The sequence below is a fragment of the Chiloscyllium punctatum genome, chromosome 5 (assembly GCF_047496795.1).
Source record: "Chiloscyllium punctatum isolate Juve2018m chromosome 5, sChiPun1.3, whole genome shotgun sequence".
Classification (NCBI taxonomy): Eukaryota; Metazoa; Chordata; class Chondrichthyes; order Orectolobiformes; family Hemiscylliidae; genus Chiloscyllium; species Chiloscyllium punctatum.
Window position 1 is genome coordinate 129185870 of NC_092743.1, and position 20951 is coordinate 129206820.

Below are 20951 nucleotides of genomic sequence, written 5' to 3' on the forward strand. Positions count from 1 at the left end.
TCCATACCATGTCCCAGCGTTGACACACACTTAACTCAGTGGTGCTGAATTTACTTTAGACTAAGGAGCACTGGATGAGCAGGAAGGAGGAGAAAAATAAGAATGAATCAACTGTTCACAGCCCCTTTCAGAGGGTGGAGTTCAGAACCAGCCATACTTCACTGGCTGAAGAAACTGGGGTTCAGATTCTTCAAGTTTCCTCTGAAGAATCAAAGACTGATGAGCTCCCAATTGTCAAAAGTATTACAGAGGCATAGGCAGACAGCGGAGGAGCCCATACAGTGTTATGACTTAGGGATTTAAGCACATTAGCTCCTGCACTGAGTGAGTAGCCAAGGTCTTGAAGACCCACATGCAGCATCATTCGAAATACAAGCAGGAGCAGCCTACTGACACACACCAAAAGAAATGAGATGCTCTGTAACTTTGCTGCTTTGAATCATTGATGGCACAGAGTAAACGTCAGCTGTATTTCCGCTGGTGGTTTTATCCAGTATGCAAGGATTGTGGCAGTTATTAAGCCAGAGGAGGTGCTACCTCTTGAGGGGAGGTGGGGGACTGGTGTCATCTCCATGGTCCCTATGAGGAGGAATGGTCCATGCAACTAGGCCTTGGGGCAAAGGGCACCGCTGCAATGATACAGATACAGCAGCCTTTGGAGACGTTCCAAAAGTAGAGCCAGTATTTGAATATAGAAAGCTCCAGTAATCTGAGACGTGAGCAAAGACAAGGGAGCACGGTGTTTCCATCTCATCTTCAGCCAGAGAAGGGGCACTCTGGATGAGAAGGCACCATGTTGTTATTGCATTATTGTATCATCTGGAGGAAGCTCTCTAAATTTGTTTGACCAATCATTTCTCCCGTATTAATTACAATTGGTTATACAGTTGATCAGACCTTTGTGTTCTTGAAGAGGGTTAGTAAATGGCAGTAGAAACCTGAATTGGATAGTTTTTGTGTGGCCATTGGATGATTTGGTTGTGTGTGCTTGTTTGGTAATTTCTCTCTCTGATAGGAATTGAGTTTCAGATTCATCTGTTACAAGAGCTGGGAGCTGCTCAAGTGAATTAACATAAATCTTGTCGCTGTGCCAGCCTGCTGATTCCTCTCCTCCCTAATCTCCTCTGGGAAAAAAAAGAGTGGTGTTCCAGGTCCTCCTTATACAGGTTCAGCCTTTTTTTTTATATGGGTATGTTACTCTACCTGACCTGTACTGGACAGCACCACCTAATCTGCTATGGCAAGAGAAGCACAATTTCAAGATGCCAGTGGTCTATTTAATGCATGCAGGGTTCATTTGGTTCTAGTGTCTTTCTGTATCAATGTCTGGGTATTGGATGGGTATCAGAAGCCCCTTATTCAGAAGGTAAGATAAGAGACCATGGTGTTAGGGACAAGGTACTGTCATGGGACAGAGGAATGGCTGACTGGCAGAATGCAGAGAGTGTGGATAAAAGGGTCTTTTTCAGGATGGCAGTCAGTAGCTAGTGGAGTTCCACAACAGTCTGTATTGGGACCACAAGTATTCACATTATGCATTAAGTAGCTGGACAAAGAAACTGAGAGCATTTTTGCAGATGACACAAAGATAGGTGGAGGGACAGGTAGTGTTGAGGGAGTGGGAAGGAGTTGAACAGGCTAGGAGAATGGGCAAAGAATTGGCAGATGGAATGCAATGTGGGAAAGTGTGAGGTTATTCACTTTTGTAGGAAGAATAGAAGCACAGACTATTTTCTAAACAGAAAAGGTTTTGGAAATTTGAAGCACAAAGGGACTTGGGAGTCCCAGTTCTGTATTGTCTTCAGGTTAACATTCAGTTCGCAGTTAGAGAGGCAAAGGAAATGTTAGCATTCATTTCAAGAGGGCGCGATTACATGAGCAGCGATGTATTGCTCAGGCTGTACAAGGCTCTAGTCAGACTGCATTTGGAATATTGTGAGCAGTTTTGGGCCGTGTATCTAAGGAAGGCTGTTCTGCTTTGGAGGGGGTCCTGTGCAGGTTTACAAGAATGATCCTGGGGCTGAAGGGCTTGTCATATGAGGAGTGGTTGAGGGCTCTGGGTTTGTATGTGGTGGAATTTATAAGGATGGTGAGGGATCTGATTGAAACTTACACAATACTTGAGAGGCCTGGATAGATTGGACTTGGAGAAGGAGGAGAGGCTAGGACCAAAGGCAAAGCCTCAGAGTGAAGGGATGACACTTTAGAACTGAGATGAGGAAGGATTTCTTGAGCCAGAAGACAGAATTTGTGGAATTCTTTGCTGCAGATGATTGTGGAGGCCAAGTCATTGAACATATTTAAGACAAAGAAAAATAGTTTCGTGATTAGATTACTTACAGTGTGGAAACAGGCCCTTCGGCCCAACAAATCCACACCGACCCGCCGAAGCGCAACCCACCTATACCCCTACATTTACCCCTTACCTAACACTAAGGGCAATTTAGCACGGCCAATTCACCTGGAGGAAACCGGAGCACCCGGAGGAAACCCACGCAGACAAGGGGAGAATGTGCAAATTCCACACAGTCAGTCGCCTGAGGCGGGAATTGAACCCGGGTCTCTGGCGCTGTGAGGCAGCAGCGCTAACCACTGTGCCACCGTGCCACCCACAATTAGAAAGAGGGTTGAGGGTTTCTGGGAGAAAGGAAGGGAATGGGGTTCAGAACCATATCAACCATGATTGAACGGCAGAACAGATTTGATGGGCCAAATGGCTTAATTCAGCTCCCATATCTTATAGTCTTAAGATAACAAATGTCCCTCAACGGTCACACCTGGAACCTGGGTGTTGGCTGCTGGGGCTCCAGCATCTATGGCATTTGCAGGATGAAGGAACCATCCAGGGATCAACTCTCCTGGAACTGAATGTAGACCTACAAGATGGGTTTCCTTATTTTCTATCATTGACCAACTATTGACAAGCTGGATATGAGCAGAAGCCTTTTCTGTTCAGGAATCTGGTGAACTGATTTATTGATGCGAGAGCACTCAATGAGCCCTTGGATTTGAGGAAATCTGTCTACAGTTGCCTCTCTGCCTGTACTGGCCCTGTGTCTTAAAGGCACTACACTCCTGAAAAGGGCTTCTGTGCATGGAGTACAGGATATAATATTGTTGAGCTCAAAATGTGGATTACCACATGGAATTATGATATTGTGGCTATAATAGGAACCAGGTTAAGGGAATACCTGGGCTAGGTATTGCTCATTTCTGGATACAAGATATTCAGAAAAGATAGGGCAAAAAGGGCAGAGTTGTGGGGGTATTGGTAGACCACTGCAGTGCCAGAGGAAGATTACATCCCCTAGGATTCAAGGACAGATTGTTTGGTTAGAGGTGAGGAGCCAAAAAAGAGCTACTGACATTGTTTGGTGTAGTTTATCAGCCACCAGTTAGTGAGTTGGATGCAGAGAAATAGATCTGCAAGGACATTACAGAGAGGTGCAAGCTTATTGGAATCATAGAGTGGAAACAGGCCTTCAGCCCACCATCTCAATGTTAACCAACAAACACAAACTACACTAATCCCATTTACCCTGCACTTTGTCCATAGCCTACTATGTCCTGGCATTCTAAGTCCTCACCATGCTTCTTAAATGTTGTGAGAGTAGTTACTTCCACTGTCCTCTCAGGCAGGATGCTCCATATTCCTACCACTCTCTGGGTGAAGAAACTTTTTCTTCAGAGCTCCTCTAAACCATTTACTCCTCACCTTAAACTTGTTCCTTCTTGTCTTAGACAGGTCTGCCATTGGAACAGATTCTCACAATCTGCTCTGTCAATGCTGAAAATGCTCCTGAGAACCAGACTGAATGCAAAGGTGAGAAAGCAAAATGGGATTATGAAAAGCAACTGGCAGCTAACATGTGTGGGAGCTCTCCAGTCTTTGGTAGCCATAAAAATAGTAAAAGGAGGAATAGGGCCAATTTGGGACTAAAAAGTGGATTTACTCATGGAAGCAAGGCGTTCGATAAGGTACCCCATGGTAGGCTACTGCAAAAATTACGGAGGTATGGCATTGAGGGTGCATTAGAGGTTTGGATTAGGAATTGGCTGGCTGGAAGGAGACAGAGGGTAGTAGTTGATGGTAAAGGTTCATCTTGGAGTGCAGTTACTAGCGGTGTTCCACAAGGATCTGTTTTGGGACCATTGCTGTTTGTCATTTTTATAAATGACCTGGAGGAGGGGCTTGAAGGCTGGGTGAGCAAGTTTGTGGATGATACGAAAGTCGGTGGAGTGGTGGACGGCGAAGAAGGATGTGGCAGGTTACAGCGGGATATAGATAAGTTGCAGAGCTGGGCAGAAAGGTGGCAAATGGAGTTCAATGTAGCTAAGTGTGAAGTCATTCACTTTGGTAGGAGTAACAAGAAGATGGATTACTGGGCTAATGGTAGGCTACTTGGTAGTGTGGATGAGCAGAGGGATCTTGGTGTCCATGTACACAGATCTCTGAAAGTTGCCACCCAGGTAAATAGTGCTGTGAAGAAGGCGTACTGGGCTTTATTGGTAGAGGAATTGAGTTCCGGAGTCCTGAGGTCATGTTGCAGTTGTATAAGACTCTGGTGTGGCTGCATCTGGAGTATTGTGTGCAGTTTTGGTCGCCATACTATAGGAAGGATGTGGAGGCACTGGAACGGGTGCAGAGGAGGTTTACCAGGATGTTGCCTGGCATGGTAGGAAGATCGTATGAGGAAAGGCTGAGGCACTTGGGGCTGTTCTCATTGGAGAAGAGAAGGTTTAGGGGAGATTTGATAGAGGTGTGCAAGATGATTAGGGGTTTAGATAGAGTTGACAGTGAGAACCTTTTTCCGCGTATGGAGTCAGCTGTTACTAGGGGACACAGCTTTAAATTAAGGGGAGGTTGGTATAGGACAGATGTTAGGGGTAGATTCTTTACTCAGTGGGTTGTGAGTTCATGGAATGCCCTGCCAGTATCAGTGGTGGACTCTCCCTCTTTATGGTCATTCAAGTGGGCATTGGATAAGCATATGGAGGTTATTGGTCTAGTGTAGGTTAGGTAGGCTTCGGTCGGCGCAACATTGAGGGCCGAAGGGCCTGTACTGCGCTGTATTTTTCTATGTTCTATGTTCTATGAAGCAGAGGGCATGGCTGGCATACTAAATTTATACTTTTTATCTTTAACTAGGAAACAGATGTTACACAGCTCTGGTGAAAAAGTTCAGTCACCGGAGAGTTCAAATTAATATGCAGAAAGTATTGGATACACTGTTGGTATTTAGTTGAGAAGCCACAGGGACCAGGTGAGATGGGAATTCTAGAGCTACTGGCAATAATTTATTAGTCTTTCTTTGACTCCGGAATGGTGCCACCATATTTCAGAATTGCAAATATTACTCCCTTATTCAAAAACGTTTGTAAGGATAAACCCAACAATGATAGGCTGGTCAGTTTCACTTCATTGGTAGAGAAATCTCTTGAAACAATCATTTGGAGACAAAAGTTACAGCCACATGGACAAATCTGCTAATTAAAGAGAGCCAGCATGGATTTCCTCAGGGAAAGCTTGTGTTTGGCTAACTTGGAGTTTTTCGAAGAAGTAATGGAGAAGTTTGATGAGGGTATGCTTTTGATGTGGTGTACATGGACATCCAAAACACATTTATATTGTGTCATTCAATGCAAACTTAGAGCTCATGGAATAAAAGAAACAGTAGCAACATGGACTAAAAATGGCTGGGTGACAGGAAACTCAGAATCATAGATGCAGAGTCATAAAGTTGTGCAGCATGGATGAGTTGGACCGAAGGGTCTGTTTCCATGCTGCACAACTTTATGACTCTGGGGGGGGGGGGGGGCTCATGACTCACAGTTTGAGAAATTCTGAAGAAGATCATTAACTATCAGTTGATGTAGATAACAGTTACTCAACAGCCCTGATATGTTACATATAGAAACATGTACAATATAGATGGTGACTCAAGCAATGTTATAAACATTTTTGGAACAGGCTGAGAAATTGAAACTAACTTGTTAATTTAATTGGTAGATGTAAAGTTAAAAATAATTGAATTAGTTACAAATCCATTTTATAGCATTTCATGTTTAGTGTGATTGCTTTTCTTATCACAGGTTACTAACAGAAGTTACGGCAGTTATTTAAGTTCTTGATTTAAAAATAATGCCATAAATATTTTTAAATGTGTGAATATGTGAGAACATGGCATGGTGTATATGTCGCGTTTAACAACATACCAGTAATGGTTGTATTTCTGACAGCAGTATGAAATAATCTCTGATCTTTTCACTGCATTTCAAAGATCCAGTTTTTACAATGATTACTTTCCACTAACATGACAAATCTTAACATAATTCAATTGAAATCCTTCTCTGAACTGTTTGTAAATTTTGTAAAGGCCATTATAGATTTTTCAGAGTATATAGATTGTCACAGAAAGCAATAAACCTTCACAGTGTGAGCTTTTGGAACAAAACAATTATTTATTTAGGTGCAATATCATTATGTAGAGATTGAAAAAGTCATTCTTTGGCTTAAAATGGATAGGTTAGCTCAATCGCTGCCATTTGATTCAGTAAGAGGCAAAATAGCTATAAATGTCTTTAAGACAATAAGCCTATTGCAAGATAATTTTCTAATGAACATAAAATGAATGAAGATGGGTAAGAGTGGAACAATTAAGACACAATATTTATTCTCTTTTTTGGAAAAGTTACGCAATGCTGCATTTAAATTATTATCATAATTTCATATTGAAAATGTAACATTGTTTAAATCTTTTCTGATCAAAATTTGAAAGGTATCCTGTTATCCTTTGTTCCTTGCTTTATACTAGTTGGTTTTCCCTTTACAAGTGGGCCATAAGATTTTTATTTTGCTGGTATAACAATTTTTATTGTTGAAGATTTATATTCTATGCAAAGGCAATCTCATTTCGAGTAGGATCATAAACTGAACTAGGCGAAAGTGAGCACTGCAGATGCTGGAGATCAGAGTCGAGAGTGTGGTGCTGGAAAAGCACAGCAGGTCAAGCAGCATCCGGGGAGCAGGAGAATCTTGATGAAGGGCTTTTGCCTGAAATGTCAATTCTCCGGCTCCTCAGATGCTGCCTGACCCGCTGTGCTTTTCCAGCACCACACTCTCAACTCAAACTGCAACGTGCTGAGTTTTTTAAGCAAATATGTGTAAATTTTCAAGTGGTGAATACTTTGGGATGATGTATCCTTTTCCCCTCCTTTGGTGAAAAGGTTGGTGGCATCATGCTGACTTTAAACCTGACTTTCCCACAGACATTGGCAGCGATTGGCTTTAATTCAATGAGTGGGGCTTCCCCTCAAGAATGGATAGCCTTGCATTTGAGTTATAGAGTCATAGAATCATATAGCACAGTAACAGATCCTTCCATTCAACTCATCCATGTTGACCAAGTTTCCGAAAATAAACTATTTCCACTTGCCTGCCTTTGACCTATACCTTTCCAAACCTTTACTATTCATGGACCTATGCAAATGTCTTTTAAATACCACAATTTATCTGCATCTACCACTTCCTTGGGCAGTTCATTTCACATATGAAGCACTCTCTGTGTGAAAACATTGTCCCCTCAGGTCCCTTTTAAATCTTTCTTCTATCACCTAGTTTTGAACTTTTCCTCGGGAAAAGACCTTGGCTCTTCACTTTATCTATGCCCCTCATAATTTTATATACATTTATAGGGTCACATTGGCTAGCAGCTCTGTTAACACAACAGTGCCAGGAGACAGTAGTGGCCACTGCTGGCACTGTAGGCAGTGCTCTGGAAGGAAGATGTCTCCTGGACTGCAAATAAAGTCTAAACATTTTGATCAGGCATAGTTTACAGACTCCAGCAAGGCAGGCAAGGGGACAGAACGTCAGGCTTTAGAGCCTGGGGAGAAGCACAAAGTGCGTTTACCATCTTGGAGCATAGTGAAGCCCAAATAAGGTAACCCACTCCTTTCCCACCATCACTACCCTCAGCTGGGGAAACCAGAACCATGCTGGGCTGTTCATGCTTCTTCTCCCTTCCTCAGTGGCATGTCAGAGGCAGAAGGAAACCCATAAATGGCCACCAATTGGACAGTTAACAGCCTCAATAGGATTCAAGGCAGATTGGCTGCCTGACACTTTATTCAACTTGCTGTAATGTGGGGACAGATTGGAGGTGAGGCAGGATATGGTAGGGGAAAGGAATAGTGCTGAGTCTACGGGTTGACTGCTCAATTTATTTTCCATGTCCTCTTCAGTGGAGGCTGTAAAATCTAGTCCCAAATATTCAAAGTCAATTCAGAACATGGTCAGTTGGAACCACAAAATTTTCTTTGGAAATTCAGAGGAAAAGAAATTGGAAAAGAATGGCCTCTGACAGAAAAGAAAGAGTTGAGAGGCTCAGATTCATATTAACTTTTTTTATTCATAACATAAGCAATAATGTTTTCATATCCATGTGTTAAAAGCTGCTGCATTTGTCCAAATAGCAATCATAGCTTCACTTCAAAGTAGATCACTACATGTGAATGACTTACAAATGGTTTAACACATAAGAAGTAACATTAAAACAAACTATAAGGGCCCTCTTGTAGCATAGAGGTAGTGTCCCTGCCACTGGTCTGGGAGACCTGATTTAAATTCCCATCTGCTCTAGAGGTGTATAGTTACATCTCTGAATAGGTTGATTAGAAGGATAAGTTAAATTTAAAATAACTGCTTGATTTAGCTCTTTCCTTAACCTTTGATGGTTTGTACTGTCCTTAACAGATATGTATGTAAATTAATCATTTAGTTTAAAAGATACTATGGGTGATTTGGTGATGGGAAAAAAAATCAGGTGTGTGTGAGCCCTTTCTTATAAAAAAAACTATGAGGCTATCTTGGCACAGTTGTAGTGTCAATACCTCTGAACCAGCAGACCTACCTTCAATTCCCACCTGCTCCAGAGGTGTGCAATAACTTTTCTGAACAAGTAGATTAGCAAATATTAAAATAAAGAACTGTTTCCTTCTTTTGAGCATATCAATTTAAATGGAATTGTTGGCGGGTGATTAGAGGCCTTAAAAATTATCAGATGCTAATTTTGAATGACTGCTAATATTTGAAGCTTTTTTTTAGACTCATTGCATCAGACGTGCATGTAGAATAAGAATTTTCTAAGGAAACTGTGGTAGTGAACTGAAGAATAGTGATGATAGTTTCAGAAAAGTTAGAAATGGCAACCCCAGGCAGTATAAATAAACACCCTCAGTAAGGACAGTGATGAGGGTCTTGGGAAAGATAATAATGACAGCATCAACAATGACAAAGGTGTTAAGTTCCAGAAATGATAGTCATGAGATGTCCTGTAAGAATGATAAAAAATAGCAGTTTTGGGATAGATGCTGATGGCAGTCTACAGAAAAGATGTATATGGTTGTCTTCAGAAAGGAGAGAACAGATTGGAGATGGAATTTGCATGAAATGACCATAACATTATCTAATCTAATTTATAATCAAGACAGGAACATTACGTGGTTCATGTAGCTGTAGTGTTTTATAATTTAATACGATGAATATTTCAGTGTACTTTTAGTTATGAGATAAAATAGACTACTTCCAAAGACAAATCCCTTTTTGATGCTCATACTTGAATAATCAACATTATCATAATATTTACTGACTATAGCACAGGCTTTAATGTGAAAGTATTTAAGAGTAATATTCTCACCATGACTGACTGAGATTTCTACTGAAACAAAGGAGTTCAATAGATTAGAAGAGCATGATATGACTGCTGAATAGGTTCGAAATTATAAGAAAGTCTCCATAAACATACCTAAAATTTTTAACGTATTGTGTAGAAAAAAAGGAGTTTATGGCATAAATTGGATAATAATAAACATACAAATAACAAGTTGCAAATATAAAACATTAAACGTTTCGAGCTATAAAAAACACTTGTGTAGTAATTAATGTTTTCCATTCCAACAAGGAATCTGTGCTTTCTAAGAATATAACCAAACCTAAACAGGATTCAAAACCAAAGCTGTGGGAGAGCTCCAGAACAACTTGCTGAAATTTATACATTTTTTTTCTCCGTGGTAATAATTAATTCTTTGCATTTGCAATGATCATTTTGTCAGTGGCCTTACTTTGAAACAGGATCTGTTATAGTTGGGCCATGATGGTCCTCAATGTCATAAGATTTCGGTCAGGATTTCTGATAGATGTAGTCAATATTGAGGGCCATCAATTTTCCTTTCTAAAGTCATTAAGTCATGCATATTTATTGATTTTTCTTCTCTTGAAAGTATCAGATAATGAGTGTAAAATGAGACACCATTACTTAGCTATCAGCAAAGGTCACTGTATAGCAACCCACTATTTTTGTTAGGTGGAAAGCATTAGAAAATCAGGAAACTATCACTATGAAACCTAATAAACTGCAGCAATATGATTGACACAGTGAAATGATAGTTGTTAATTACCACAGTGTTTTCACTCAGACTATTTTCCTTTTTGTGAACACTTAGACTGTTTCAGCTTTCAAATCGTCGATTTCACATATTGTAGCAGATTTGGAGTTGACAAAGCTCTTCAAAACCTTTTTGTCAAGTGGCAAAAAGGATTTTCTTTCCTGTTCAAGGTTTTCTTTGCAACAGAACTATTTTGAATCAAAACGGTGGTGCGGGAGGGGAGGTTATAATGGAAAATATTGCAGTTGTTAAGGCTTAGCAGCACTACAGGGTAATCTGTTGCTTCAGGGACACTCTGGGGAATTGACTTTACTTTTCCATTTTCTTTTCCCCTGAATGTGATGTTTTGTACAAGTGTAATCTGTGAACTTACCTCATGGGGAAATTGCAGGTGCAAGGCTGAATCCTGGCACCCTGAGACACAGAACGTTTAAGCAGTGACTTGCTGTTCCACAAGCCTGCTCCTTTGTACTTAACTCCAAATAGATAAAATAAAAGCTACAATTAAAGAAAAATCTACAGCATTAGACACATTAAAAAAACAATCATTTTATCCTTCTTAAAAAAAATTCCTCCCTTTCTCTTCACATTGATTCGTGGTTTGTGAGCTTCATTGGCTGAACCAACTTTTACTGTCCATTCCCAGGTTTCCTTGAGAAGATGGTTGCGAGCTGGCTTCTTGAACAACTGCAGTCCATATGGTGTACGTAGACCCCACAATAGCATCGGGTAGTGGGGGAGTTTCAGGATTTTGACCCAGTGACACAGAAGGTAGTGATCCATGCTCGTTGTTTCTCCACTGGTTGAGTTCAGGAGCCCACCACTCTTTATGTTAGAGCCTCAGCATGCTTTGCGACCATGGACAGAGTTTCATAGCCAAACTCCCTACTAATTGCTCACGTATATGCATTTTCCAACAGGTGATCACAATAGGGTTGTCAATTCCTTTTAGATATCATCTAAGAGGTTTGAACACATGATTTCTTCCAAGTGCCTCACCATTTTATTATGCCAATTAGAAAGCAGCCACTTTGTTACCTTGATCTAATTCATGGCTGTTAGCCTTTATTGTCCCTCATTTATAATCAAACTTTTGGTGAAAATGAAAAACAAAACAACATTTTTAAGTGCCTCTATCATTCTCACCTTGATTTTTGCAGCAGTTTTCAGGAGATTAATCTCAGGTTTCTACAGACTCCAAGAAAATCTCATACCTGAGATTGCTAGCAGGAAACTTGGAAACATAACCTAACACTAACAACAAACTAACCATAGTAATCTTGCTGTCATTATTGGTTGAGATACTGTTATCACAGCACAGACCAGGGTTTGGTACATAGACCTTTCTGAACACTATGATATTGAACTAAACTGTGCAATGATTACACAGCAAGCTATAACATCAGGTTATATTTTAACAAAATAATTTTAATAACAAAGTAAATGAAAGTCTCAAATAGATGTAAACAGAGTTACATGTCTTTTTAAATATAAAGGAAACATCCCCAACTCTTTTTTTACTATAAAACAAATTAGAATTCACATTTGTATCAAAATGATTATGACTATGTTAGCTCTAACATACAAAGTATCAGTGAATTTCCTGATAATTGTGATAACTTGCGTTTTACTAGGGGTTTTGCTCAGTTTTCATGGGACAGGATGGGGATGGGTGGCAATCACAGATAGATGACCTGAAAGTTCCTGGAATATATTTTCCGTGAGCATCTCCTTTCACACAGAATGGCATATCACAGAATTAAGCCTTAAGCTGAAAGATTTGCCTAAAATTTCAGTTTTTAATGTTGCTACAATTATCTTTATTTTGTTGTCAAAGTTTGGAAAAGAGGTTATGTCTATTGGATTGCCAGGCAATTGTAAATTAAATACATTCAGTTATTAGTTTCTCTGAGTCATTCCTGCATGTAAGCACTTGGTATGCATAGAATGCCATTCATGTGACCTCAAAGTTCCACTCCAGACTGAATGATATTCATAGTCTATCCTCCCACAATGTCATTAGCAGAATAGAACCTTCAGTATTTTATACAAAATGGAATTCAACCCAAACAAATAATTTTTGCAATGCTTGCATGAATATATTCAGTAGCATGAATATATAGTCAGAAATTAGCCTAAAATCTCAATGTCCAGGCAAGCTCCAGCTAGAACTTCTAAATTATGAAGGGTTATGAAGGGATTGACAACTCCCTTACTTTAATGCACTGGTTAAAATGCATATTTATGCGTAATTAAGTATAGACTATATTTCTGTAACTTGGTGAACTGGAAGCAATCTTTTTTTAAGATATCCAGTGCTCTTACAGCCCCTGATCATAGTCACTCTCCTGAAAGCTAGCTCAAACTCAATTATGTAGTATCCTGTTCCAACCTCTCTCCACCTTCAGGCACTCTGCCTGTATTCCTGATGAAGGGCTTTTGCCCGAAACATCGATTTTCCTGCTCCTCGGATGCTGCCTGAACTGCTGTGCTTTTCCAGCACCACTCTAATCCAGAATCTGGTTTCCAGCATCTGCAGTCATTGTTTTTACCTTTTTATCCTGTTCAATGTCAGCTGTTTTTGTTTCCTTCCTTTCTGCACCTCCATTGATGCCGAACCCCTCAGTTGCGCCATTATTACCACTAGTTTTGCCTTTTTCAATTTTTTGCTGCCAATTTGCTGAGCTTTAACCTGTATAAACTTCAATTCATGTAGACTTTTGCTGTTGACCTCCCCATCACCAATGCCAATTACTGATTGCCCTGGCTAAGCTCCACTGGTCTCTCATTCCTCAGCGTATTGATTTCAAAATTACCATTCCCATCTATAATGACCTCTAGAACATTACAGCAACTGCCTTTGTCATCCCATTCAGCTTATTCTGTTTGTGGCAATCTAACCAACTGAGTATTCTCTCCTGTCTTACACTATTATTATTTTTGCAGAGCACTTAGCCTCCTCTTGCCACACATCAGAGATTGCTTTCAAAGTTATCTGTCTTATTACATTGTTTCCTACTTCAAAAAATCATCTATTGCTTCAGTGATACCCACAAAAACCAGCCCTAACTCCTTTCCCATTCACCCCCACCTCACATGCCCGTTATTTCTTAATTGTACTGTTCCTACTTGAGGTCAACTAAAGTTTTGCTATTCCAACACCTTCAATTCTGATTAAAAGTGAAACATTCTTTCTTCACAGTTGCTGCCTGACTCCCTGAATATTTTCATTATGTTTGTTTTTATTGCAGATTTCCAGCACCTACAGTATTTTGCTTTTGTTCTCAATATATGTAGTTCTTATTGCTTTGTATTTATAAATCAAGAAATTTATTTTATTGTTATTATATTATCTTCAATACATCAATACTTTACCTCCTGTCTATAATTTCCTTTGGTGAAATTTGTGACAGAATTATTTTCATGGAGAACATCAAATAAATTAGAACTTGCTTTCATGAAGCCAGAAATATTCTCTTAAATATTTAATTTTTCTTGATGCTGCACATGACTGGACATTCCACCCAATTGAGTGACTTTTGCATTATTCAAAGCAACGAGACCTATTGTTTCCTATGTATATTGTTTACTTACAAAGTGCCTTACAACAGAATTGTATCTCTATCAGTTACTAACATAGTTCTAAATATGATCATAATAATAATTTCAGCAATGCTTTTATTCATGAAGTCATCAAAGGAAGAATTCACAATTATATATTCATTGCTGCTACTGAGCAGTAGTTTTATGGCAAAATGTACAAGAACAGAGGAAGTTCGAGACAAGGTTTGGTTTGAAAGAATGTGGAAGGCTTATTTTAAATTCATGCTCAGGATTTGGACATTGTTGGCAAGGCTAACAGCTTTGCTAATCCATTGTTTTTCTGAAAATAGTGGAATAACCTATAGAGGTTTGGTGCTATTGGCTGTCTTGCTTATCCCCCGAGGGTAGTGATGAGCCAGCCATATTGGAAGGGAAGTATATTGGCGACTTACAGATCTACAGATACAATACATGTTTCTATATTTCAGAACATATTAATACCCAAGCAATAATATATCAAGAGCAATGATCAATCAGTGGCAAACTATAGATAGTTCTCAAAGACTAATTTTTACACTAGCTAATGTGTTTAGACAATTACTAATCAATGACAGTTCTGTATGTTACCTCATAAAGTAATCTCATGCTTTTATTTCTTATGAAATAAAGTTTCAACAAAGAAAGGGATTTCTGGGGAAATATTTCTGATCAAGTTCATTCTGTTTTCTTTCGAGCTACAAAAATTAACCTCATTGAAATGAGAGCAATGCAAATGGAATCCAATCTCTCCCTGAAATATTAGTATTCATGAAATGCAAATAACTAAAATAAATTACCCCAATATTAATTTTGTTTTGAGTAAACATCAATGAATGTGTTGATAATATTTTGATAATAAAGAAAATGGGGATTTAAATGGTGAGAATCAAATTGCAATTAAAAGGTCAGATTTTATTTGTGTGCTTAAACAAAACAACCTCTGTTCAAGGTCATACAGAATAAAAGGAAAATGTCAAATGGGCATGAATTTGGATAGAAACTTCCTTGAAGAGATTTTTTCAGAAGTAGATTCCAATATACAGTGGTTCAGTAATTCACATGCAACTACAATTTGTAGGTTTTAATCCAAGAGATGTCTATTATTTGAAATTGCTTTTTCCAACCAGGCAGTACAAAGAAAGAGCACCATATGGACACATGGTGTCCTCTCTTGAATGAGGGGAGGGTTAATTGAGTCTGTACTGCTTATCATGACTAGCACTGTCTGGTGGATGGTCATGGAATAACATGGGCAGTGATTTTTGCTAAGTCAATAACCAAGATTATTTTTGGTTAACTGAGAAAGCTTAGATGGTTTATGGTTTGCAAGACAAAGTAAATAAACTATTAAAGGTATATATGATATTGTATAAATGGCATTTTATATACAGTTATGTTAATAGTATATATTCTTTGATTCCATTTCAGGAACCAATTTACTATAAAGTCTTATATTTTTATCTGTACTTGATATTAATTTGATAAGATTACAATAACAGTCATTTTGAATTTTTATATTTATTCTGGGATTAAACTATAAAAAATTATAATAAAGTGGCAGGATAGAATTAGCTACTTTTCTAGAAAATAAAATCTTCACAATAACTGCAGTTCCATTCAACAAATGAGTTGGCAACATTAAAGCTGAATAATACAAATATTCTTAAGGAACAACTGAGTCAAAGGTATTGCATTAAGGGAAATTGGAGTAATTCCTGTCTAATTGTACCCAACATGATAATGTAAACAAAATGATGATGTGGTTATGCAACCGTGCAATTGCTTTAATCCTAGACAGCACCTGAGACTTGTTTTGGCTATCCAAATATAAAGCATGTCTGGTATTTCTGTTGCTTTGAACTTTGGTTTGCATTGATGGCCTTCTTCAGCTACTGCTCACAGCAGCCTTGTCTTTTGCCAAAACTGCAGTTTGCCACACATGAACTGCTTATTAATCAATCGAAAAGCTTTCCATGGCAACAGCATTCTTGATAGGGCTTTCTGCAGTGATCAGTCTCTCACAACTACAAATTATCAATACTGATTACTAGATTGGTGCAGTGGGGAGGGATCATTGTTGTAGGCACTGCAGGGCTGGCTGCTCTCCCAGAGTTTAGTCTCAATGTGTTTGCATACAGCTCCATCTCAGATTAAGCACCCCACCCTTCCCACCTTGTTCTTTGCCATTGACTGCACATGTAATTTACATACAGATTTCCTCTTTTCCTCATCCACTGAACAAGCCTAAATGGAGACATCTGTCTCTAAAGAGAGAACCAATTTCAGCGATGTGCTCATATTGTTGAAAATCCCAGATGGTAATACTTAATAATAGGACAGAACCTTCTAATTAGCATCTGGTAGTTTTCTGACACAATGTCTTGCTGCATAATTCCTTCTTTGAGTTCTAAGCCATTGTTAAGTGTGAATAACAAAATACTGCAGCATTTGAATAGTTTGACTTTTGATTTTAATACAATTTTTCACTTATTAAATTGTGGACTGTAATTTTGCAGACACTTGTTCATCTATATTGATCTGACACATTTAATACTGTTAAGGTTTCATTATTTTTATTTTTGTAATATCTGCAATTTCTACAATATTGATCTTCATATCTCCCACTGGAATTTCATCCAAGTAAAATCAAAACTGATACATTTTAAATGGTAACTCAATGCTGAAAGAAAAGCCACATGGGTGGGGTCTGCCTGCATTGTGTTGTGTTCTGTCAAAAAAAACGTAGCAAGAACACCACCGCAAAATACCCAAATGTACCTTTATTCTCAGAAGATGTTAAGGATTTTACACCCATTAAGGAATAAAATATAAACCAATCTCAGAATAACAAAGCAAACGTTGCACCAAGTTCCTATCTTTTGTTACACTGATGTTTTACATCTAATCGAGCCTTTAAAACTTTAAGGTTTCTCTTTTTTTTAACCATGACAGTATTTTTCATCTACAATTACAACAAATTACGAATATTAAAGCTCATGTCAATAATTTTCAAGGTGCTGCTCTCATGTCTGGACATTTTGGAAAGCACTTTACTACAGAACAGATATGTTTGAGGAAATGCTGCAAATTGACTTTTCATTTAGCGATTAGCAGAATTAGTCAATTACATGAGTTTCTTTTTTTTAGAAATAAGCCCATCCAAAACAGATTTGTTTTTTTAAAAAAAAGAAAAAAAAACCTATATAGGTGAAGACACTAAATTTTCCGCTGAGAGAAAAAAGAAGACGGGTATTATGAAAAGTAAGGAATTCTTACCGATTGCTGTTTTAGACATGGTGGAGGATGCAAATACTCAGAAGCTGGGAGGGAAAAGGGTCCAGCTACAGCAGCGTAGAGAGAGATGACTGAATAAGGCACTGAGTCAGCAGTGTGGAGCTCTGGAAGGGAAAGAATACAGGCTGACTTCTATGAATAATAATCATCTGCCAAGCAAAGCAGATTGGCTGAAGAGATCCCTTGACATGACTGGTGTATTCTCTGGATCTCCAGGTATTAAATATTGATCCACCAATGATGCTAAAGCACAAAGTGCCAGTATGCAGTTTAAAAATGCTAATAAATATTGAGCCACCCCCCCCCCCTCCTTTTCCAGTGGCACATTCCATGCAAGATGTTCAATGTCTGTTATCAATAATTGATGTTTTGGAAGCAGTATATTTTATAATAGCTGAAAATTCTTCTGAGTGCTTTTCTTGCGCGGGCATTAGGCGCTGTCCGTGGTGCTGAACTGCAATTGTTGAAAATGGGATGTTTTCAATACATTTGCTACAATGTTCCAGCACTTAAGAGTGAGGGGGAGCGACAGCCGCGCCCTGACTTACAACCATTAAATTCTGCCTGAAAGCAAACTCCAAAGAAACACTTCGAGTTTCAATGAATCCATTGTGAGTACAGCCACAGTTGCTATGTAGTCTTTAGTTGTAACAAATGCCCTGGGTTTTGGGGGTTAACTGGCAGTGTTGAAATATGCTTGAAGTAAGGCTTTCATTCAGCTAATGTACTTTTATCATTAAAAAGAAGGTGGCGTCAACACACTGAAAGCACAGAGAAATGATCAAGCAAGCCTCCAGGGTTCTGGCAGGTGGAAAATGGAAATTCACGGCAAATTCTCAACAGCAGTGTTGTGCTGTAACGATTGGCAACAGTACGTGGAGACACTTCCCCTTAGTTTCTGCTCATTTGTTTCACTGTTTCTAGCTTTTCCTATTAATGAAGCAAAGGGTTTAAAACTGCAGCCAGCTTTTTGTTTTGCAGCTGCATTTCCATAACATGGTGAAAAGCATGCACTGATCTTCTGACTGAGGTCTTACCTATTGTAGGCAGCGCGTATAATTTATTTAGCCCTGGTTTTATAAGTGTGTCCAAAAATCTTGCAGGGTGACTGAACTCACCATCACCACCACTGCCGTCACTACAACAAAGTTGTTTGCTTTCCTTACTATAAAAGCTGCTTTCATTTCCACAATGAGCACTGTTGAATATGATTATTCAAAGTCCACTTGACTCTCTATTGTAATTGACACTGCATAAAACCAGTAAATATCATTCTTCCAATCCAACCAGAAACAATCCGAACTCGAGTCGGGAAATTCCATACATATTTATGAAAGATAAATGCTACCTTAATGGGCTTGAATATTGGGCTGCATTTATTTCTTAACACATCTGTCCGAATGTAAAAAGATGTCACAATTCTAGCATCGTTTAGATCAGTCCTCACTTTTGTCACAATTCTAGCATCTGCCTACTCAAAGCTAGCTACACTGAAGATTAGTTTTAGATGTCTTGTTATTGCGCTAAAGCATTTAAGAAGAACTCGTTCTAGATATGTTACAGATACTAGACACTATTACTAAAATTGACATGACAATTAGTATTTCAGAGAAAAGCTATATGAAACATGTCCCAGTTAATTATGGCACTAGCAGAGATGACAGGCAGTGCTAAGAGTAAAAAAAATGGGGTTTTAGCTGCAGTGCTGATGTTTGTGGGTGGAGTACAGGGATTGCAGTCCTGACTAGGAGCACTATATGCTGCTGTGTGTTTCTGAGGTGTCCGTGAATCTGTGCCTTACGGGTTTCATGATCCATAGTTCTGGCATAGAAGATTATTTCCCGTCTGTCAAAGCATAAAGCTTGCCTCAGCAATTAATCATGGTCCTTAAAATTTGAAATAAATGCAAAAACTAAATTATTTTGCAACATTGGATGTACATTATATTCATACAAAATAAATCTGTTTGCATTGATACATTTGTGACAATAACTTTCACTAAACCAACGGGTGTTGCACTTTTTGGCTCTCTAACCCATTGTCTGCTTGTCTAACAAAATGTAATCACTATTGTATTGAATTAATTTAGCTTCCATTTAAGATTTCTTTCAGGGCTGACTTGTTAAGTCATTTATAATTGGGCTAATATTTGAATTGGTAATTAAACTGATAGTAAAATTGAAACATATTTCACTAGACATATGAAATGTAGCATATTATGATTGATGAATAAAGTATTTATTGTTTTCCCAAATAGTGAGGATTAAATCTACGAATTGTCTTCACCAAGGCATAATGTAATATTCTAATGTAATTTACAGCAAGACTCATACATCTTAATTCAGAAAAAAAAAGATGATTGTTAGTTGTTTTTGACAACTGGGGAAAAAAGATGCAAATTTGCTAAATTTGAAGCAAAGACTAGTAAACGGAATGTTTGGGTGTGGCCCTCATCAGGAAATGTTGGATATAAGTTGAACTGGTTTTCTTTGTATTAAATGAGCAGTTAATTGTACCACTGTACATTTCAAGTATTGTGAAATTGCAGTTTCATTTCTCATTGCTGTTGGGTGCTATGATTACCCTTATAGAAGTAAAAAAAATACCGTGCACGTATCACATATAATGCCGGAGAGCATAGTGGTGACGGTGTTAGCTTGTGTGATTTGACAAATATGCAGAGCCGGCAAATCATGATGGTAGACAGTATGCTGCGCTGACTCCAGTGGTACCATGTTGGAACTCAATCTCCACTAAATACTTTCTTACGGTAACACAGCTGAACGTTAATTCAGTAGATAGGAAGAAACCTCGCCCCCACCCCACTCCCACCCATCACCATTTAAAAAGATCATCAACTGCTTGCAGGCTTGTTGCTGATTAATTTCACATTGTTGCTTTGATTAAACAAAATGTTTCTTGCTTTGCATATTTTTGTATATGGCTTAAAATTTTCCACAGAGTAATGTGAAAGATGCAGAGGATTTTTTTTGCCAACTTGAAATTCTGCAGGAATCAGTCGCTCCCAGACATAGATGCACCAATAGGCATTAACCTTGTAAATACAGCCTACTTTAGAGAATAAAGAGAGAGCGTGCAAAGCAGGACAGACAACTGGAAGACAGAGAGAGAGAGCGAAGGAAGGAAGGAAAGAAAGATGAATGATATAAATCCAGGCAACAATTCTTCCAAGCTGATCCTCAAGAAAGAAGAACCTGGGAGCCACTTACGCTTCAACAAGAATGTTCTCACTGAAGTCTTCTGAATGTTGCAGCTACATGTGCAACCTCAAAGCAGGAAAAGTATGGTATTCCCAATGGCTGAGAAGATGACTCTGTTAATGAAGTTTTGTGTGTCTGGGTCTTCATAGATTGCAATCAGAGATATTTTCAACATCCTTTGCTTTGCTGTCCACTATATCGTAAACAACATCTTGGAGGTTCTCTGCTCATTGTCTCTTGCCACAGAGAAGCAGATGGAGAGTGCTCATGGATTTTCCAGGATAGCAGACTTCTCCAGGTCCAGGGTGTCATTGACTGCATAGCTGCATTGCTGCATGCCTAATTCTAGGACAGAAAGAACCCTATTTCCTCAATGTCCAACTGATGCGTTATAGAGAATCATTCAGC

The 20951-nt window shown here is 38.7% G+C and overlaps 1 protein-coding gene across 1 annotated transcript in view; it reads right to left on the minus strand.

Moving 5' to 3' along the window:
* The window catches only part of stmn2b (stathmin 2b), a 56721-nt gene extending 39241 nt beyond the window's left edge, over positions 1-17480 (minus strand). The window contains exon 1 of the mRNA XM_072571336.1: positions 17305-17480. Within this exon, the coding sequence (XP_072427437.1) occupies positions 17305-17323 (19 nt within the window). The 5' untranslated portion in view covers positions 17324-17480. The remainder of the gene's footprint in view (positions 1-17304) is intronic.
* Positions 17481-20951: the final 3471 nt, after the last annotated feature.